The sequence below is a fragment of the Canis aureus genome, chromosome 3 (assembly GCF_053574225.1).
Source record: "Canis aureus isolate CA01 chromosome 3, VMU_Caureus_v.1.0, whole genome shotgun sequence".
In the NCBI taxonomy this organism is placed as follows: Eukaryota; Metazoa; Chordata; class Mammalia; order Carnivora; family Canidae; genus Canis; species Canis aureus.
The window spans coordinates 20,257,391-20,275,764 of record NC_135613.1 but is presented as its reverse complement, the minus strand read 5'-3'; the positions used below and the strand labels follow the sequence as shown (position 1 = coordinate 20,275,764).

At 44.3% G+C, this 18,374-nt stretch overlaps 1 protein-coding gene across 2 annotated transcripts in view; it reads right to left on the bottom strand.

Moving 5' to 3' along the window:
* The window catches only part of CDH13 (cadherin 13), a 1,003,185-nt gene that overhangs the window by 237,423 nt on the left and 747,388 nt on the right, over window positions 1-18,374 (bottom strand). For both annotated transcript variants that reach the window (XM_077890995.1, XM_077890996.1), the window contains one exon: window positions 4,474-4,652. In XM_077890995.1, the coding sequence (XP_077747121.1) occupies window positions 4,474-4,652 (179 nt within the window). The remainder of the gene's footprint in view (window positions 1-4,473; window positions 4,653-18,374) is intronic.

Below are 18,374 nucleotides of genomic sequence, written 5' to 3'. Positions count from 1 at the left end.
AGACACACACACACAGACACACACAGAGAGAGAGAGAGAGAGAGAGGCAGAGACACAGGCAGAGGGAGAAGCAGGCTCCATGCAGGGAGCCCAATGTGGTACTCGATCCCGAGTCTCCAGAATCAGGCCTTGGGCTGAAGGCGGCGCTAAACCGCTGAGCCACCCGGGCTGCCCACTTGGAATTTTTTTTAAGCTACTGATGCCTATGCCCTACTACCCGAGACTCACATTTCACGGCTCTAGGCTTCTGCTGGAGCACTGTGATTTCTAGAGCTCCTCAGCCAAGTTCAAGAAACTCTGTCCCAGTTCACTCTACTACTCATCAGATGGAGACCAAGTAGAATAAATTCCCCGATTCCAATGGCATCTATTTGGCAATGGTGGCCCGTCAAATGGGAAGGCAAGTCAGCAGCTGATCACGGTTAGGAGGAAAAGGAGGGGGTCATTTATGAGTCCTCAGAAGATGGAGACAGAGGGTGAGCTGCCTTCGAGCATTTTCACGTGACCCAAAGCAGTTGAGCAACAATGTGTGCATGTGCTGTGGGTCCAGTGGCTGCATCACCCCCAATGCAGCAGGAAATGAACGGTGATGACCCTGTGACGGCAGCCCTGCACACAGAGATGCCACACGTTCCCAGCTGCCCACCTCTCTCCCTCACACTCTTCCTTCCTGCCCTTTATTGCTCGGTACGTATTTGCTGAGCTCTCATGTGCTAAGGACTGGGAATGCATCAGGAAATGAGCCGGACACAGTCCCTTTCCTCCTCAGAGTATGGAGAGGAGCAGATGAGTGAGGGCACCTGCCTCAGTTGGCCCCACTGGAGAGACATCCGAGGAGTGAGGGTGGGAAGAAAAGGCAATAGTCAAGATGGTGATGTTAAAGATCATTTACCGGCATCTTTGACCCTCTCCCTGACACGCTTTATGACAAATTAACTATGGGAAAGGTGGGTTCAAAGACAACAGTGCCTGTGGCTTCCCCTGATGTCTCACCTTACCTGCCAGGGTCCTCCCTGAGGACATATACTCATTCAAGGAAAGGTACTAAATGGAAAATCAAGGTGAAAAATTGTTGTCCTATCAACTATGTCAACCAGTGGGCTTCCAGAGCCTCCACTCCCAATGAGGTGGGGCCAAACAGGAGCAAACCATTTGTATAATCTCAGGGGCTCTGGGTCGAGGAGGAGTCCTCAACTTATTCATTTACACCCACAGGATTCAATGTACAAACACGCTTGAGATCCCGGGCCTGAACACCCATCAATGAAACAACGATTGGTTTGAACCCTAGCAAGGTTTTCAGGGGTCCCAGTGGAATATAGTCTTAAAAATAAATGGTGCATACATGTTTTAAATGTTCTGCTCAGAGGGTCCAGAAGTAGACTTTAAAACCACACCCAGGACAGGATGCCTACTCAGAAGTTCTCCAGAAATAATGACAAACAATCCCACAGCGCCCGTGGTGGGCATGTGACTGTATGAAAGGGGCAGGGAGATTTGAAGTCTGATGTGCAAGTTCTGTGTCTTTAAAGATGAGGAGCGTGGAGTCACGTTTCACCGTTTCAGCAAACTCACCGGAGAGAAGCTTAGCACAGCACCAGTAAACAGACAAGGCTTGCCTAAATTCAGGGACATTTCTTTTCTTCAGATTGCACCGATGTTGCCTGGGTCAGCAGTGAACTCTGGAAACCCTCACGGAGAAGTGACACTCTTCATTCCTTTTCATTGATTTTCCCATTTCAGTTAAATTGTGTTTATCTTTTTTGGGGGAGCCGTTTATGTATTGTGGCCAGAAACGCTTAATTCAACTCCCATAATTACATACTTATTGCAAGTTAACAAAAACCCAAAAGAAGAGATCATGAGCTTAAAACACATTTGTCCCCAAAATAAACCTCAAAAAATGGAATAATCTATTATATTACACTTTGGTTTATAAATAGAGACTTACAAAACATTTCTGTCAGTAGGAAGAGAAGCTGAGCCAGAGAAATCATTGCATTTCATCTTTGCCTTGTAAAAATTTGCAAATACCTTTGGGAGGATTGGGGAAAGCTGGTGTGTGTGTGTGTGTGTGTGTGTGTGTGTGTGTGTGTATGTGTGTGTCCACACATGCATGCACATGCATGCTGGGCGGGATAAACAGAGGCAGAAAGTCATTCCTTGCCTCCGAAGGAGATAATACAGCATCAAGCAGCCATAAACACGGGGCAGGCTGGAAAGAGAATGGGACACAACACGATGGAAGTGGACTCGGTTCACTCCTTTCCCCCCTGCTTTCCTATTTTTAACTAGTAATAATCACATCTTCTAAGTGACAGCCACGATTTTGATGCAGATCTCATTCTCTTCCTCCCTTCCAGGAATTCTCATTCCTCGCTACAGCTTCCCACCCCTGAAGTGCAAAATCTTAGTGTCATTTCCAACTATTCTTGCCTGTCCCCCAAAAAACGTACAGTGAGGATTTTTAGGAGTGCTCGAAGTGTGCTAGTAGGCAGTGGGGCTACAGACATGCAAAGGATCACAGCCTCTGTTCTTCGTAGGTATATGGTCGAGGCCAGCATTGCCCACCAGAACTTTCTATGATGGGGACAATATTATATATCTGTCCTGGATGATACATGTTTACATTTTCATTTTTATTAACATAAATTTAAATTTAAATAACTGTGTGTGGCCAGTGGTTATTGTGTTGGGTAATACACATCTACACCCAGAGGAAAGGGATACTCTTTAGACATATGGCAGCTTAAAGGGGCATGTGCCATACTATGGCTACAGGTAAGTAGAGTCAGAGAGAGGCTGGAGGAGCACCAAGGTGGTGGAAGACTCGGGTCTCAGAAAGACTATTCTTCTTTTTTTAGAGAGAGCACAAGTGGGAAAGGGAGAGAGAGAATCTTAAGCCGACTCCATGCCCAGCATGGGCTTGATTTTATGACCCTGAGATCATGACCTGAGCCAAAATCACGAGTTGGGTGCTCAACCAACTGAGCCACCCAGGCTGTCCCTTAAGGAGCTTCTTAAAGACAGTGGCTCTAAACCCAGATTCTCGTGAGAAGCTACAGTGTGGAAAATCAGAAAGAAGAGGAGAAGGCATTTCTGATCCAAGCATTTGCTTAGTCAAAGACATGAGGGGGAAAGGTACCAGCCCATTAGGGAAACCCAGCAGTCACTGTGGGGAAGGTGGCACTTGCACATCAAGGGGGACTGCTGGGGTCATGTCTGTGGGTTGATGTCATGTAGGGAATGAAGAATCCTGGGACAAGAGCAGATTTGGGGGTGGGGGAAGGGGTGAGGGGCAGAAAGGAATCCCTAAGTTGGTTTAAAATGTTATTTTTGAAGGGCCAATAGTCTCTCCTACTGAGGGTAGCCTGTGGGGAGCTGCAGAGTGGGACCCGGAACTTAGGAGAAGGGCCAGGGCCAGGGTACACATGTGAGGCAACATAAGTGGCACAGGAGCACATACCCTGTGTACATGGGACTGTGACCACCAGCTTTGTCCGACAGTCTCATCTTATGTAACTGATTGACTGCATGTGGAAACTGGCCCTACAATTTCTAAAATTTGTGATTTTTAGGAAGGCTACAATTGGAATTTTTAAAAAAAAAATAAAAAAATCTTGGGGGAACCTGGGTAGCTCAGTCAGTTGAGCATCAATCAGCCTTTGGCTCAGGTCCTGATCTCGGGATCCTGGGATTGAGCCCTGTATCAGGCTCCCTGCTCAACAGGGAGTCTGCTTCTCCCTCTCCCTCTACTCCTCCCCCTGCTCATACTGTCTCTCTCTCTCTCTTTCAAATAAATAAATAAAATTTTAAAAATATGAAATCTAAATATTTTGACATGGCAACTAATGTGGAAACTTGAAATCACCCTGGGCAGAAACAATGAGCAAGAGTGTAGACTGACTAAAGTCCATGCAGATCTCATTCTCATTCTCACCGGGTCACCGGTGTTTGTCACCTGACCTACAAGATGGGTGAGGGTGCCCAGTGATAACCTGAGGTTGAAGCAGGAGAGGTTCCAGGGAAACAGTGGCACACGTGGCAAGAGGGGTGGGGAAGAAGAGAAGTGGATGCCACCTGACTCTGTGATCTTGGACAAAGCCCCTTCCCTTCCTTCTGTCCCTCCTCTGCCTCCTTGTCTGTCCTTCCTTCCTCCCTCCCATCCTCTCCCTTTGGCAGATGGGTAAGGAGGGATCGAGTCCCATCACAAGGGCTCATGAGTAAGCACTTGGTGAGGAAACAGAGGCATCAGGTTGAGTGAATACAAATAACTCCAAAGGATGCAGCCTTTCAGAGAGTGTGTTTTTTAGGTTCGCGTTTCCCTTTATAGATTTCCCTACCCAACCACGTGTAAACACCTCATTTCCACTCCTCTGTATAAAGTGCCTTTGCCTGAAGCCTCACATCTTCCCTCCTGTGAAAGCCACGTTCGATTCTTATGAAAAAGAAGATGTGTGCCTTTCCGCTCACCTCCCGGTCCAGCAAGGCAGGTGACACGACAGTGACGATGTCCCCTTTTTCAGGATCTATGTAGAACATGTTTGGAGATGGCTTGTCAGGTGTCTGCTGACGGATATTGTACCGCAGGAGGGCATTATCTGTGGCCGGGTCATCCGCATCAAAGGCTGTCATCCGCATCACCGTGGTCCCTGAAGGGGAAGGACAGAAGGGCAGGAGACGGTTACTCAGGAGACAGTGATGGGCAGAGATGCCCCCTCCCTGGCAATGGCCATGGACTGATGTACCAATCGCTTTCCACATTAAAAGGGAAAGCATTTCCCGAGCCCTGTTATATTTTTGCTTTTCTTTCGTTCTCCCTCCTCCATCACGTTAAAAGACCTGAAATAAAGAAAAGAAATCTTTGCTGTTCAGCAGATTGACAGCTTAATTTTTCCTTCTGCTGATATGCTGTTTATTTTCACAGGCTTTTCATTCAATTGTGGATGTGGCTGCATGACAATGGCCTTTATTTTAAAAACTCTTATTGAATGCCTACTACATGTGGGGCCCTGGTCCTGGTGATGAAGAAAACAGAGGGGAGCGAAGGCATTCTCTGGTGCTCAGCAGGTCAGAGATTGGCAAGAGAGACAGCATATAACAAAATAATCAACCATAACAAGTGCATCGAGAGAGAGCATTATGAATACACAGGAAAACCATCTCATCTACCCTGACATACAGGAAAAGTCCCCAGTGTGGAAATCTAAGGGGTGAGTAGGTGTAAGCAAGGTGAAGGAGAGGGGCGCCAGCAGGAAAAGATGTTCCAGTTAAAAGGAATATGAGCAAATGCTATTTGAGCCTTTACCGTGTGACTACCACACTGTTGTAGGCACTTAAGCTACAAAGAAATTAGAGAGATGAAGATGATGTGGACTACTTGATCATGGCAAGTGTTGATAAGGATGTCAGACACCGGGTCTTGCTTACACACCGCTCATATGACAAAGAATTGGTGTTAGCCACTTTTGAGGACAATTGAGCAGCACCTAGTGAAAGAAAAATACAGTCACCCATTTGGCACCTACCACCAAGAAACACCTGCATGTGTCCACAAAGGGTTCTTGCAAGGATGTTCACCGCAGGATTATCCATCATGGTGAAAGATTTGGAAACAATCTAACCGTCCAAACAACAGAGAAATTACTAAAATGATGAGATTCTCTGCACTAGGAACAATTTTGTAGTAGTTTGAAGAAGGTTGTGGGTCTAATGTGTTCTAGCATGGAAGGCTCTCCAAGAAAGAGTAATATGTGAAATTATCAGGTTGAAGAATGTTATCCATAGTATGGTGTCATTTTTGTGAACCTGCTTCCACACAAAAAAATGCCACAATACTTTATACGTATATTTTGCCGGTAGAGTTTATGTTCAAAAAAGTATAGCAGGTCTAATACAAGTGAACTTCACATTGGTTATGGTGGTATAGGGAAGCAAATCTTGCCACCCCAAGATATGCCTCTTTGGCATATTGATTAATTTAACCTGGTTATTTTTAAGAAACTGCAGACACAAGAGAAGGTCTGAAAATCAAGTGGAAGTCATACCTTTTGTAAGGAACATTTACATGTATAAGGGAAATCTCCATTGGTGAGGGTATCTCCCTCACTGTAACAGTAAGAAGAGGATGATTCTAAACCTGTAGACCCTGTTGTCAGTGGAAAGGTAGGACTTAAATCTGCATACCAACCCTACCCTGTTGACTGTACTTTCCCTGCTCACCTCCCATTACAGACTCCCATCCCATCTTTAGCTGAAGATGGTATTTAAGGTGATGACTTCACCCCTTTCAGGAAATTATTCCATTTGCTTGGGTCTCTGCCATGTATATAGGAGGTATACAAGTTTTGTTTGATTTTCTCCTGTTAATCTAGTGCATGCCAATTTGATTCTCAGACCAGCCAGAAGAACCTTGAAGGGCAGAGGAAAATTATTCCTACCCAACAGTGGCTCCCCAACAAAGGAGATTGGGATTAAGGATGGTGAGAAGGAGGTAGGACTTTGGCCCAATCTATAGTTTTGATCATTTTTACAAGGAGAATGTACTGCTTTTGCAATTAAATTTTAATGTAAGAAGATCACATTGATAAATACCATTAATCTAAAAAAAATAGCTGGTTATCTTACCAGCAAAACAGGTTACTCAGGAATAGCAGAGAATTGCAATTGAGGATCTGCAAACTACTGCAAAGCCATAGGCAAGTCCAACAAACAAAGGAGAATAATGTTATTTTTATCAAGAAGGAAGAAATCAGGAGGGGTTGTTTTGAAGGCAAGTCCCCTGGAGAAAAGCAGGAGTTCAAAGTGATGACAGTTTCTCATTGGTTGAGTTGTAGGGATGGTCAATTTCTTGTATTACACACAATGTTCATCCTTCCCTGTTGGGACCTGTAATTGATGATTCTTCCTTGTTGATGATTCTTCTGTTGGGTCTGTAATTGACAGTTCTCCTTATAATTGACATGGAGTGGTGCATCCCCTTTCCAACCTTCCCCTCGCCCCCTCCTCACTCCACTTTAGTGAGGCTTCCCTGCATTGATTTCACAAACCCAATAGAAGCATGGGCTAGAGCAGAATCAAGCACATTTGCCTGCTGGTCTTGACAATAGTAAGCCATCTTATTTGGCTCAGGGCAACCTGCCCAACTACGATTTTTCATTGTAGTTTACTCTTCTATGAATATAGAGCCCACCTGTGGATTCTGACCCCTTCTGGACCCATGAAATATGAACTAACAGGTAAGAGATGAAAGCAGCATGGTCCTGTAGTCCCCAGCAGAAATACTCCCATGTAGAAAATACTGAACCTTAAAGGAAACACGAACTTCATCTGGCTCAGCTGCCATCCTGGGGTATTCCTTTCCTGCCTATGACTGTGTTTCTCAGACCATCAAAGGCACTTTACTTTTTCTCACAATTGGAATCAGATCATCATCCATTAGGTCTGATTGATCGGACAAACATGGGGATCTGACCACCCTAAGTTTGGATGGATTTCTAAAGCAGCCTCAGTGTTGCCATGGGCTAGATGCATCAGGCACATTTTCTATCCTACCATGTTTCTTCACCTTTGTTTCTTCATGAAATTGTCACAAGGCAAACTTTAGGGTCCAGTGTGAGCAGAGATAATGCTTGGCTTATGCCAAGCATAAGCCCTTGTCTTGCCCCTTATCTTTGGAAAATATCAGCACACAAACTGGCACTTATTCCATTGAAGCACACAATGGAATGAGGGTCTTTTCTCAGCCTGGTGGACTGGGAAGCCACTCCTGATCTAGGAGCATTAGTGTGAGGGGTGGAGGGGTGATGCTTATTTGCTTCCCTGGTCTAGGAAAACAGGATTCTCTAATCAGGATCCTGTCAGAAATCAGAGGCAGCTTTCAGGCCTACAGACTCACCAGGGACGTACTAAGTGAGCTCCTTATGGCCAGAGGCATGAAGGAGGCCTTGACACTATCGATTCCACAAGAAACCAACTCTGGTTAAGTGTGCACGACCCAGTGCCTTGCACTTTGTTAATGTCTAATGAATGCCTAACTGATGGAATCTCTGTCCTACTTAATCTGCTTTTAATTGAAGTCATAGATGAACAAACAAAATAAAGATGAAGTCATCATGGTTGCTTATGTCATGGCTCGCACAAAAAGGATGAGAGGAAGCAAACAAAATCTCCGAGGCTAATGAATTTTCACTTTTCACCAGGAAAGTCATTGACAATGTCTTTTTTTCATTGCTATTGTTACAGATCTAATAACATGATACTACGAAAGGTTATCCAGAAAATGCTTTTTATTTTAATGAACAGTTCAGGAGCAAATGAACTTGGTCCAACTTGCCTCTGTCTTAGGTTGGATGTGGGTACAGAACAGGATTTGCATCCGAGGCCCACCTCCATGGAGACCAAATGGTGCCAACATAAATAGGTTTATTGCATTGAAGGAAACAACTTTGGGTAATGTTGAGGTTCAAATCTTGCTTTGTGAACACGGGTGAGTTATTCAGCCCTACCCAAACCTTGGTTTCCCCAATTGCAAACAGGATATTAGTAATACTTTTGTCTTTGGTCTCTGTAAGGGTTTCATGGGATACTATATTAAAGAACTTGGTACAATGCCTGGTACATTAGTGTTCTGAGGAAGATGCCTTTTCTTATCAAACCCGCTCTCTAGGTTCTGAGCCATCATGATGGTGCCAGCAATGGCTGCAGACAATGGAGCTGTCCACAGAACCTGGTACCTCTGCAGCAGGGTGACCCCAGGTGCCCATTGCCTCTGAGTTGCCCTGCCTCACCCTCTACTTTCCACCTGGTCCATGGTCTTAGTTTGCAGATGTGTTTCTACCATGGAGAACACAACTCTATACTAACACATACACATGTGCACATGCACACACGCACACACATTCTGTAGGCTACATGATACCCTAGTCTTCCTCTAGGATCAAGGTTCTATCTTAGTCCCAGTCCATCTGCTAGACCCAGCACCTTGCTCTTCCAGCCCCTCCCTGGGGGCTAGCTCGTGATTTTCATACTTCTGGGTTCTGTGATGGTCGGATAAACCTCCTACACTAGCATTTCCTAAACTGTAACCAAGGAACTCTGGTTTCATGGGCTCAGCAGAGAAACCAAGTTGGGAAATATGCAATAGCCACAGTTAAGCAAGTTTCTATCCTGGAGGACTTCTCAGTGTCCTTAGTAAGCAAATGCATATTGTAAATCTCAAGAGAGAATAAAATCTGCAGCATTTCCCTAACTTCTCTGGAGATAGAACATCTTCATTTTAAGAATATCTTTATGAGATCCTGTCCTAAATTTGAGCTCTTGGAGGATACCGACTGTGTTTTTTCATCTTAATAAGTTCAGTGTCTGACATGCGGGAGGCCCTTTATCAATGTTGAATAGAATTGCATTCTTACAATTCACTCAAGCTTTGTCTTATTTGCACTGACCAGAAATCATGAAGAACTTCTCACTGAGAAGAATGGACTACATTGCCTGGACATTTTTCACAACCAGGCATGCCTCACAACCACCTCTGAACATTCTTTTGCCCCTTGGAGGCCCTTGTTGGAATTGGATTCAGCAGGCTGACATTCATCACATAAGCACCAGGACAGCCTTACATTTTGCCCAAGCCTATACCCTGGATCTCAGAGGAAGGCTCTCTCATTTCCCTCAGCCCAGTGGCTTCCCCATCCATGCTTCTCTTGTGCCTACATGTGCTTCCTGATGGCAGAGAAAAGATAATTATATGACAGACACCCGTGTGGGTCCTCTGAAGTACATTTCTGCCTTTCCCCCCATCACAATATTCTCCTGAGTGTCAAAATAAATGATAATCACCCTGTCACTCTCAGATGAACTAGTAAAAGCCCCTCCAAAGCAAATAAAAGAATTATAGGCTGCTAGTCGAAAGTCTCAAGTAAGGCTATCATTTTCTTTTGTCGAAGGACATGGCCACCAACATGACAAGCTGATAAACAATTATGATTGTTCTATCTGGGTCAGATAGCCCCTTCCTCTTGGCTGCATTTCTCTGATTAAAGGGAGTGCTGCCTGGTGTTAGAACCTTAAGTGCTGGTGTTTGAAGTTTTGCTTCCCTGTGACTTCGAGAACAGCCACGCCCGTGAAGAGTGGAGAGTGGATCCCAAAGTGAGGGGCCTGCTTAGCACCTCAATGAAAGATCAAGCACCCTCAGATGTGAGAGGCTCTATAATACAGCTCACTCTGTTCCACAGGCAACAAAGCTATTCTATTCTTGAAATTTCTTTGACCTCATCCCAAAACATCTTCTTCACGTGATCAAAATTGTCAGATTCCTTTTTTAAAAAAACACATTCCCATAAGAAAATAGTATATTGAGACATGGACATTCAGATTTGTGTTTGGCCTCAGATTTCTGATAGCACAGTTGGGGTAACTGCATGCTTTCCAGGGAGATGCATAATACAAAACCCAAGATGATCAGAGATGGCAGACGTCACCAAGTGAGCCCCCTAAATGTGACAAAATGGCACATCGTCAAAAAAGCATCCAAGTCACAGAAGGAGGTAGTGCATTCTGATGCCACATTGACAACCATGTCTGTAACTAAATGACCTAAGAGATGTATAGCAAAGGTTACTAAAAAGGGAGTGTGCCCATGGACTGCATTGTCCGACTTACTCCATGCACGTTTATTCCCACATCAGAATGAAAGTGCTTAGATGCCGGGCACCTCAACTTGTTTTGCCAAGTGGGAGGGACACATGCATATGGGCGCATGTGTAGTTGGACTGACGCTAATTTGAAACTCAATATATTTCTCTTGAAACTCTAGGGGCACCTGGGTGGCTCAGTTGGTTAAGCGGCTGCCTTTGGCTCAGGTCATGATCCCAGGGTCCTGGGATGGAGCCCTGTGTCCAGTATCCTGCTCAGCAAGGGGTCTGCTTCTCCTTCTCCTCCCTGGTCATGTTCTTTCTTGCTATCTCTCTCTCTCTCTCAAATAAATAAAATCTTAAAAAGAAAAAAAAGGAACCTCAGTTTGAAGGTGTTCTAGGCATCCTTGTTCCCAAAGTCCAACCAGCGTTTTTAGGTGTGGGATGATGATAAACCATCTAGTTTGTCTGGAACTGAGGGCATTCCGGGAGAGTCCCAGGCAAACCAGAATGAGCTTGTCACCAACAGGCCACGGTTACTTTCGGACATAGACACATCTCCTGGCCATGACTGTCAGAGTACACATGTAGTAAGTGTTGCCAAATGTGACTTTAGTGGCACAGGCCACAGAACCCATTCCACTCACCCTGCCACACCACTCTGGGATTGCTTCCTGACTGTTCAGGGGGACACAGCCCAACTGTCCTCTACAGTCCTTAATGGTGAAGAAAGAGAAGTAGGTGTGCAAACTCAAAGCAGAGCAGGGCTAGAGGCATGGTTTGAGATCCTGTTCTTACCATTTACTAGCTGGGCCTCCTTGGGCAAATTCCTTTGCTTCATCAAACCTCAACCTCTCCATCTATAAAACTATTCCCCATAATGGGCTGTGTGAGCATCGAATATATTAATGCAGTGCTTCTCAACCTATTACGATGATGATGATGATGATGATGATGATGATGATGATGATGATGTTGATGATGATGATGATGATGATGATGATGATGATGATGTTGATGATGATGATGATGATGATGATGATGATAATTATCCACCTCTCCCTTCTAGAGTCTTTTTAGATGTTTTTCCCTACCAGCCATCCCCCGCCATGGATATCCTGTATATATATATTGATGTACTATGACCCTTTGGAGGGTCACAAACCATTGCAATATCCAATATTTTTAATGTCCCCCCAAGCACCAATTTACTCCTCCTTGGGGTGGTATTGTACCCACTGAGAATGTACAAATTAATGAATATAAAGTCCAAAGCCTGGGCGATGGTAAATACTCGAGAGATGCAAAGTTTTATTGTTATTTTTATTGACTGCTGCAATTTGCAACTCTGTTCTGGGGCGACCCACTGCTGTGTGTGATAGTGATGAGCGAAACCTTGTGGGACCCAACCACTAGCAGAGCAACTCATACTAGTTCTAGGACTCACACTCAGCATCTGCAGAAGCAGAGATTAATTAAATTTTCCTAAGGAAACAACTCCTTTCTTCTCTCAGACAAGCCTAGTGACTTCTGTTGAGTGCATGCATGCATGAATCAGCCTCCTCTGGTCTTGCCGATGTTTCCCCATACACAGGAATTAATAGGGAAGCTGTCAAATGATTAGTTGACAAAAGATAACCACAGCAACTTGATAGGTATCCAGAGGCTGTCCACATTCTGCAGTGCGTGCAATCCTGAAAAGTCACCCATGTAATGAATCATGAATAATGTCTTATTTTCCCATTGACCTACATTAGCATTTCATACCTGCTTTATCTTCATTTGAGGGGGTGTCCAATTGGAAGCTGCGCCTCATAATTCACTTTAAGTTTTCTGCTTATCTCTCAAGCACTCTATACACTGGTAGAATAGGAGAAAGAGGTTGGCTTTCTGCTCTGGGTGTGGAGACTATTAAAGAAAGCCCTGGAGGGGGGGAGGGAGCAACAGGGGACAGCAGGCTTAGACCTAAGGCAAAGCCTGGGAGATTTAGCTTCATCACTGTTGCTTCTTTGGGGGGCCCTTCCCTCTGTCCCCCCCCCCCCATTACCTAGGGATTGTCATGCATCAGCACATATTCCTCTCACATTTTGCATATGGCGATCAGGCTGTGCATTAGATCTAAAAAGTTCTCGATGAGCGTTTTGATGAAGATGTCAATGACCTGTGGTCTTTCCTATGACAGCCTGAGGGTCTTCCTCATCAGCCCTGAGCGTGTGACTCTCTGACTCCATTCCAAGAGTGAGGGCAGGGAACTGGCCAGGAGTAAGAAGCTCAAATGCCCACCGAATGCCCACATGGGTAACCTAACATGAGTAAAGCAAATTCAAGACGGTTGGGAGTGGTGTAGCCTGTGGCGAACTGGAGGGTCCATGTTCTGCCTCAGGGGCAGCTACCTTTTAGTTTAAGGTAATTGCTGCATTTCTTGAACATGAGTCTGGAGAAGTCAGATCTTTTGATTTTTCAAGAAAAGGTGGGAATTTGAATTTGCATATAAACTATCAGAATGTTTACACATTGGATACCAGTTTGAATTTTTAAAAAGATCACTGAGTGAGACGAGGAAGCCCAAACAAAACAGGCTATGGCTCACTAGTTTTCAGCTCTTGACCGTGACTGTCAAAAGAGCCAATTGTTTCCCTAAGGACAGGAACTAAATGTTGTTAATGTGTCCGTTGGTGATAAATTACAACTTAAGACTTACAACTTAAGTATGCCCCCTATAAATGGTACACCCACTATAAAGTTCGCCCTGCTTCCTTCTACCTCACTTTTGGAACAGGAAGTCCTCTCCTGTGTCCCACGACCCAGCAAAACAAGAGGCAGTAGAGACACTATGATACCACATTGCATGATGCAATTTGTGCATTAACTTACTTGATCCTATATGAACTATGGGAGGCATGTCATATACATGGGTGGGCCCATTGTACAGATGAGGAGATTGAGACTAAGATGGCCACACAGCTAATTACCCCATGAGCCAGGATCTGAACTCCTCTTTGCTAGAGGAACAATGGCCCAAACTATGAGTTGCTCTTTAGTACTCACTCTTCTTTTGTTCCTGATTTTAGCTGGCCACGCTGTGGACTAGCAGGACCAGATAGCTCAGCTTCTCTGGCAGCTAATAGGGCCATAGACTAAGGGTTAGACAATGAGTTATAACTACCAGTATTGTGTGTGATACTCCAGGTTAAGTTTCCTTAAAGGGGCCTCAATCAGGAAATGTGACTTTTGTCACACCCCCTCTTCTCACTTCCTGCTACCTAGAATGCAGACATGATGATGACTATGGTCTTAGTAGCCCTTTTTGGACCATGTCCTTTGAATAGAAGTTCCATGATGGGAAGGTAGAGCAGAAAGGCAGAACGGACCTGAGTCCCTGAGTCTCTGATGACCATGGAGCTTCCAGAGAAGCCTGGAATGCCTTCCTCCGGCTTTGTTTACATGAGCAAGAAATAAATGAGAGAAAAGTAAAATATCTTGTTTGGAGCTTGGGTTTGCTGTTCCATGCCTTTATCTTCTCTGATAAAGGCAGGAAGCAAAGATGGAAGAAAACAAATAAATATATTTTATTAAATAGTATTACCCTAGAAAGTAAGTTTTGTTGCTTTAGCCTAGAGCTAGATGACACTGTTCTGGAGAAAAGTAGAAATATCCAGGCAGCTCCACATGTATTTTTAAATATTTAAATTGGTTCCATTCATCTCAAATGCCTTGAATACAGAGACAGCTTTTCAGGGAGTAAGAATGTTTCATTAGTGGCCCCAGCACATTATAACTACACTCTCACGCTGTCTCTTCCACACTGACTGTGGGCTTAGCCATGTGACTTCCTGTGGCCAGTGGGACGCATGGAAACACACAAACAGAGGTGTGAAAGTGCTTGTGCATTGGAACCTGTTCTCCTGGAACCCAGCTGCCATATGAAGATATCTGGGCTCTCCAGCTGGAGGAGCCACATGTCTGGGAGCTAACGCTCCCTGGCTGACACCCCTCACTAACCATGGGACAGGTAAATTGAGGGCACCTTGGATCATCCAGCCCCAGTTGAACTTCCAGATGACAGTGGTTATGTCTACATAGGCCACCTTAGGCAGCATCAACATGAGAACCATCCAGCTGTTCCCATCCTGACTTGCAAAATTATGAACAAATAAATGTTTGTGTTTTAAGCCACTAAGTTTTTATGTATTTCGTTTTACAGCGATAGATAACTGGTAAAGAAGTATAAGTGGATTGATCGTCACATGCAAACTAGAGAAAAGCATACACTTAAAAAATTGAGTTTATTTTTCATGTGGGAGTTGCCATTTAAAATAACCAACTAGTTCAGCATATTCAGAGGGTGCACCAAAGTGAAAAGGGACAGCTAGCTGCAAGCCTCCCTCCCCCCAAAATAAGCGAGAATAAAATGCAACCCATTTCCCAAATGTTGGGCTTTGGGGCCACCAATGATGTCACCATGAAATCATGCAACATGTCAACCATTGAGCATTTCAGTTAACCAATGACTTTATTTCCCCAGAATTGCACAGAATCAAACTGGCATGAAGTATATATTCCCAACCAAGATTTGAGTTCATTCAAACAGGAAGACAAGCCCTGTTCTTACAGACGAGAACACCTTAAATTTGAGACAGTTGCACGTTCCTCTAATAGTGGCCACCAGCGTCAACGTGCAGCTGTGAGTACCAGAGGCTGGGTTTGAAAAGCGATAGACTTCTCTTCTCAATTTGCCTTACCTCCCTGGAAGCTAGTTGATTTTTTAAGTACAAATTGACAGTCAAATACGTAATAAGTTATGACAAGTTGAGCAATGGTTGTCTCCCATCTCTTTTCAAAGGTTATTTATTTTTATGCCTCTAAAGAGATGTTGGTGACAGAACCACCTTATGATTATTTTAATCCTTTGGTTTCTCCTGCTCATCAGTCAATTTTCACGGCACCTTTGCCCTACTTTTCTGGCAAGCTGCTGCTGAATTGAGCTGTAGCAGGCCAGATTTTAGGCAAGGAAATGGGGTTTTGAGATGTAAGGTAACACATGGCTAAAACTGGGGACCCTCCTGTTATGATTCTCTTTATTGGCTTAATTTCTTAATTTCATCCAGAATTTTAAGGTAATGTTTTTTCTCAAAACCTTTTAAAAAAATTGTATTTAATCTTTTTATCTGTCATTTCTCTTTATGCAGCTCTTTTAGAAGGACCCAGGATACTCTGCTGAATTATCTGATCTTGCCTAAAATACTTCAGAAAAGCAACGTTAAGTGGAATCTCTATCCTTAATATCCCAAAATAAGAAATCTTTGTATAGGATTTGCATTAAGTAGCCAAAATTCTCAAATATGAAACTATATTATTATAAAACTCTAGGAAAAAAAAAACAAAAGGAAATTGTGTATTTTCTTTTTTTGTTTAACCAATTTAAGGGATTGTTTACAAGTAATTTTAGTCCTCCTTAGAGCAGTGGTTTTTAAGGGGGAATTATTCTTAAAAAGGCTTTATTTATTTATTTGATAGCACAAGCAGGGGGAGTAGCAGAGGAAGCAGAGGAAGTAGCTCCTTGCTGAGCAAGGAGACTGATGTGGAGCTCGATCCCAGTACTCTGAGATCATGACCTGAACAGAAAGCAGATGCTTCATCAACTGAGCCACCCAGTTGTCCCAGGGTGGTGGTGGGGGGGGGGGGTGGAGTGATTTTTATCCCTCAAGGTATATTAGACAATGTCGAGACATTTTTGTCACAAGTGGGGCAGAGTGTGTGATACTGGGATCCTGTGGGTGGATGCAAGTAACTAAACACCCTGCCATGCACAGGACACCCCCACAACAGGGAATATGCAGCACCTAATGCCGAGATGCCCAGGCTGAGAAACCCCATCTTAGCATTATTTATGCCATGTTTCTGGAAGTAATGGTTCTTCTAAGATCTCGCACTCAAACAACTGAAACAACTTGTCCCTGGAAATCTCTTCTGGATTTGAAGTTCTCCGAGTACAAGGATTCTGTCTCTTCTCTATTTCCCACACATGGCTAAAATATTAATACCATCGAATATGCAAATATAGGCCATAATGTTTAAAAATATGCTAATATTAACATCACTTAGTTTTTCTGGTTAAATTTTGTGTAACTCACAGCATGAAGATCTACAAAGGCACCACGATAATGCTCTGTATGTAGTAAGAGTTTGGTAAACATTTGCTGACTGCATGAATGAGTAAGTGCATGGATAAATAAAGAATGAATATTTTCATCATCATTTCTTTTCCATCACAGCTTGAGGGAAGGATGCAGGTGGAAAAGGAAACATAAATAATTAATGCCTGATTTGCACTACATAGAAACTTCTAGGTAAATTCTGAACAATGGGCCTATTGTCCTTATCATTTGTATCTGCTTTAAGGGCAGAGGTGAAACAGGTTTGTTATTTAAGATCTGGGACTATACTAGGCTTGGTTAGACTGACCCAACAACTCGTCTTGACATTTCAAGGGCTTAACACATGGATTGTTTTCTCCCTTGGATTCAGACCATCCAGGGGCTCCCTTCACGGGCCATTCCTTTCCCAGTTGTGATTTCTCAATCCAGATCTGAGTGGTTTCCTGATGGGGGAGGGCAGAGAGTTGCAGAGCCATGTGCAGCCTCCTTACGTGCTTCAGCCAGAAATGGCTACAATCCATTAGCCAGGCAAGCTCAAAAGCAAGGCTGGCTTCATGGGCCAGGGACCTGTGTAGTAGCCCTAGGGTGCTGTGCTCAGATGGACACGGTGCTTGGTCTAAAGCTCTGCTATTCTGATATTCTTAATAATTGTGGAACAAGGGACGCTGGATTTTCATTCTACAAACAATGCATCCCATCCTGGCCAAGAGCCAGGAGCCAGATTGCCAGAGGCCTGGGAAACATACAGGGGCACAGAGGTGCTCCATGGGCCGTGGGCATATTGGTCAGAGCTCCCTTCTTCTGCCAGCCAAGCCACAGTGCAGGGGCCTTTGTCTCCATCATTAGGCCTCCAGCTGCCACCGTTCGCAGAACTCTAGGCTCCTCAACAGTTTCATCCATATTAGGAAAGCAGCATCGCGTAATAGCACAAGAAGTCAAACCTGCTCAGGGGGCAGCACCTGTTTCCCTAGGCCCTGGACTCCCTGCCCTGGGAGACCTGCCCAAGCTTCACACTTATCTTCCAGCTTGCAACTCTTTAGACTCCAGAGAGCTGCCATCTTTCCCATCTCTGCCTTGAGTAGCTAGATCCTAGCCCGCCTTTTTCCTCTTTTTAATTAGACACTTCTAATTTTTCCCTTGGACACCTAGGTCCCACCAGGTGTGGGTCACACACCAGTATGACAATGAGGAAATAGGGCATAGGACCATGTGTGGCAACCCTGGCTGCTCATTTGAATCACCTAGGAAGGTTTAAAAATACTTCTGTTGCCTAAAAGACACCCTTGGAGATTCTGGGTCTACTGGCCTGGCACGGGGTCTGGAGACTGAAATCCTGGGAATAAGTAGGTCCAGACATCTATAGACTCTGGTACTCTACTACTCACAGGGTTTGTGATCTGGGCAATATGTGCAAGCTCGCACAGCCTCCATTTCCCACCTGTAGAATGAGCACACATCTGTCACTGTGTAAAGTTGGTCTGCAGATACTTGTAAAAGATAGGGAGCCTAATAAGCCCATGGAATAATGCTCCACATCACTAGGCATCAGGGAAATACAAATCAAATCCACAATAAGATACCA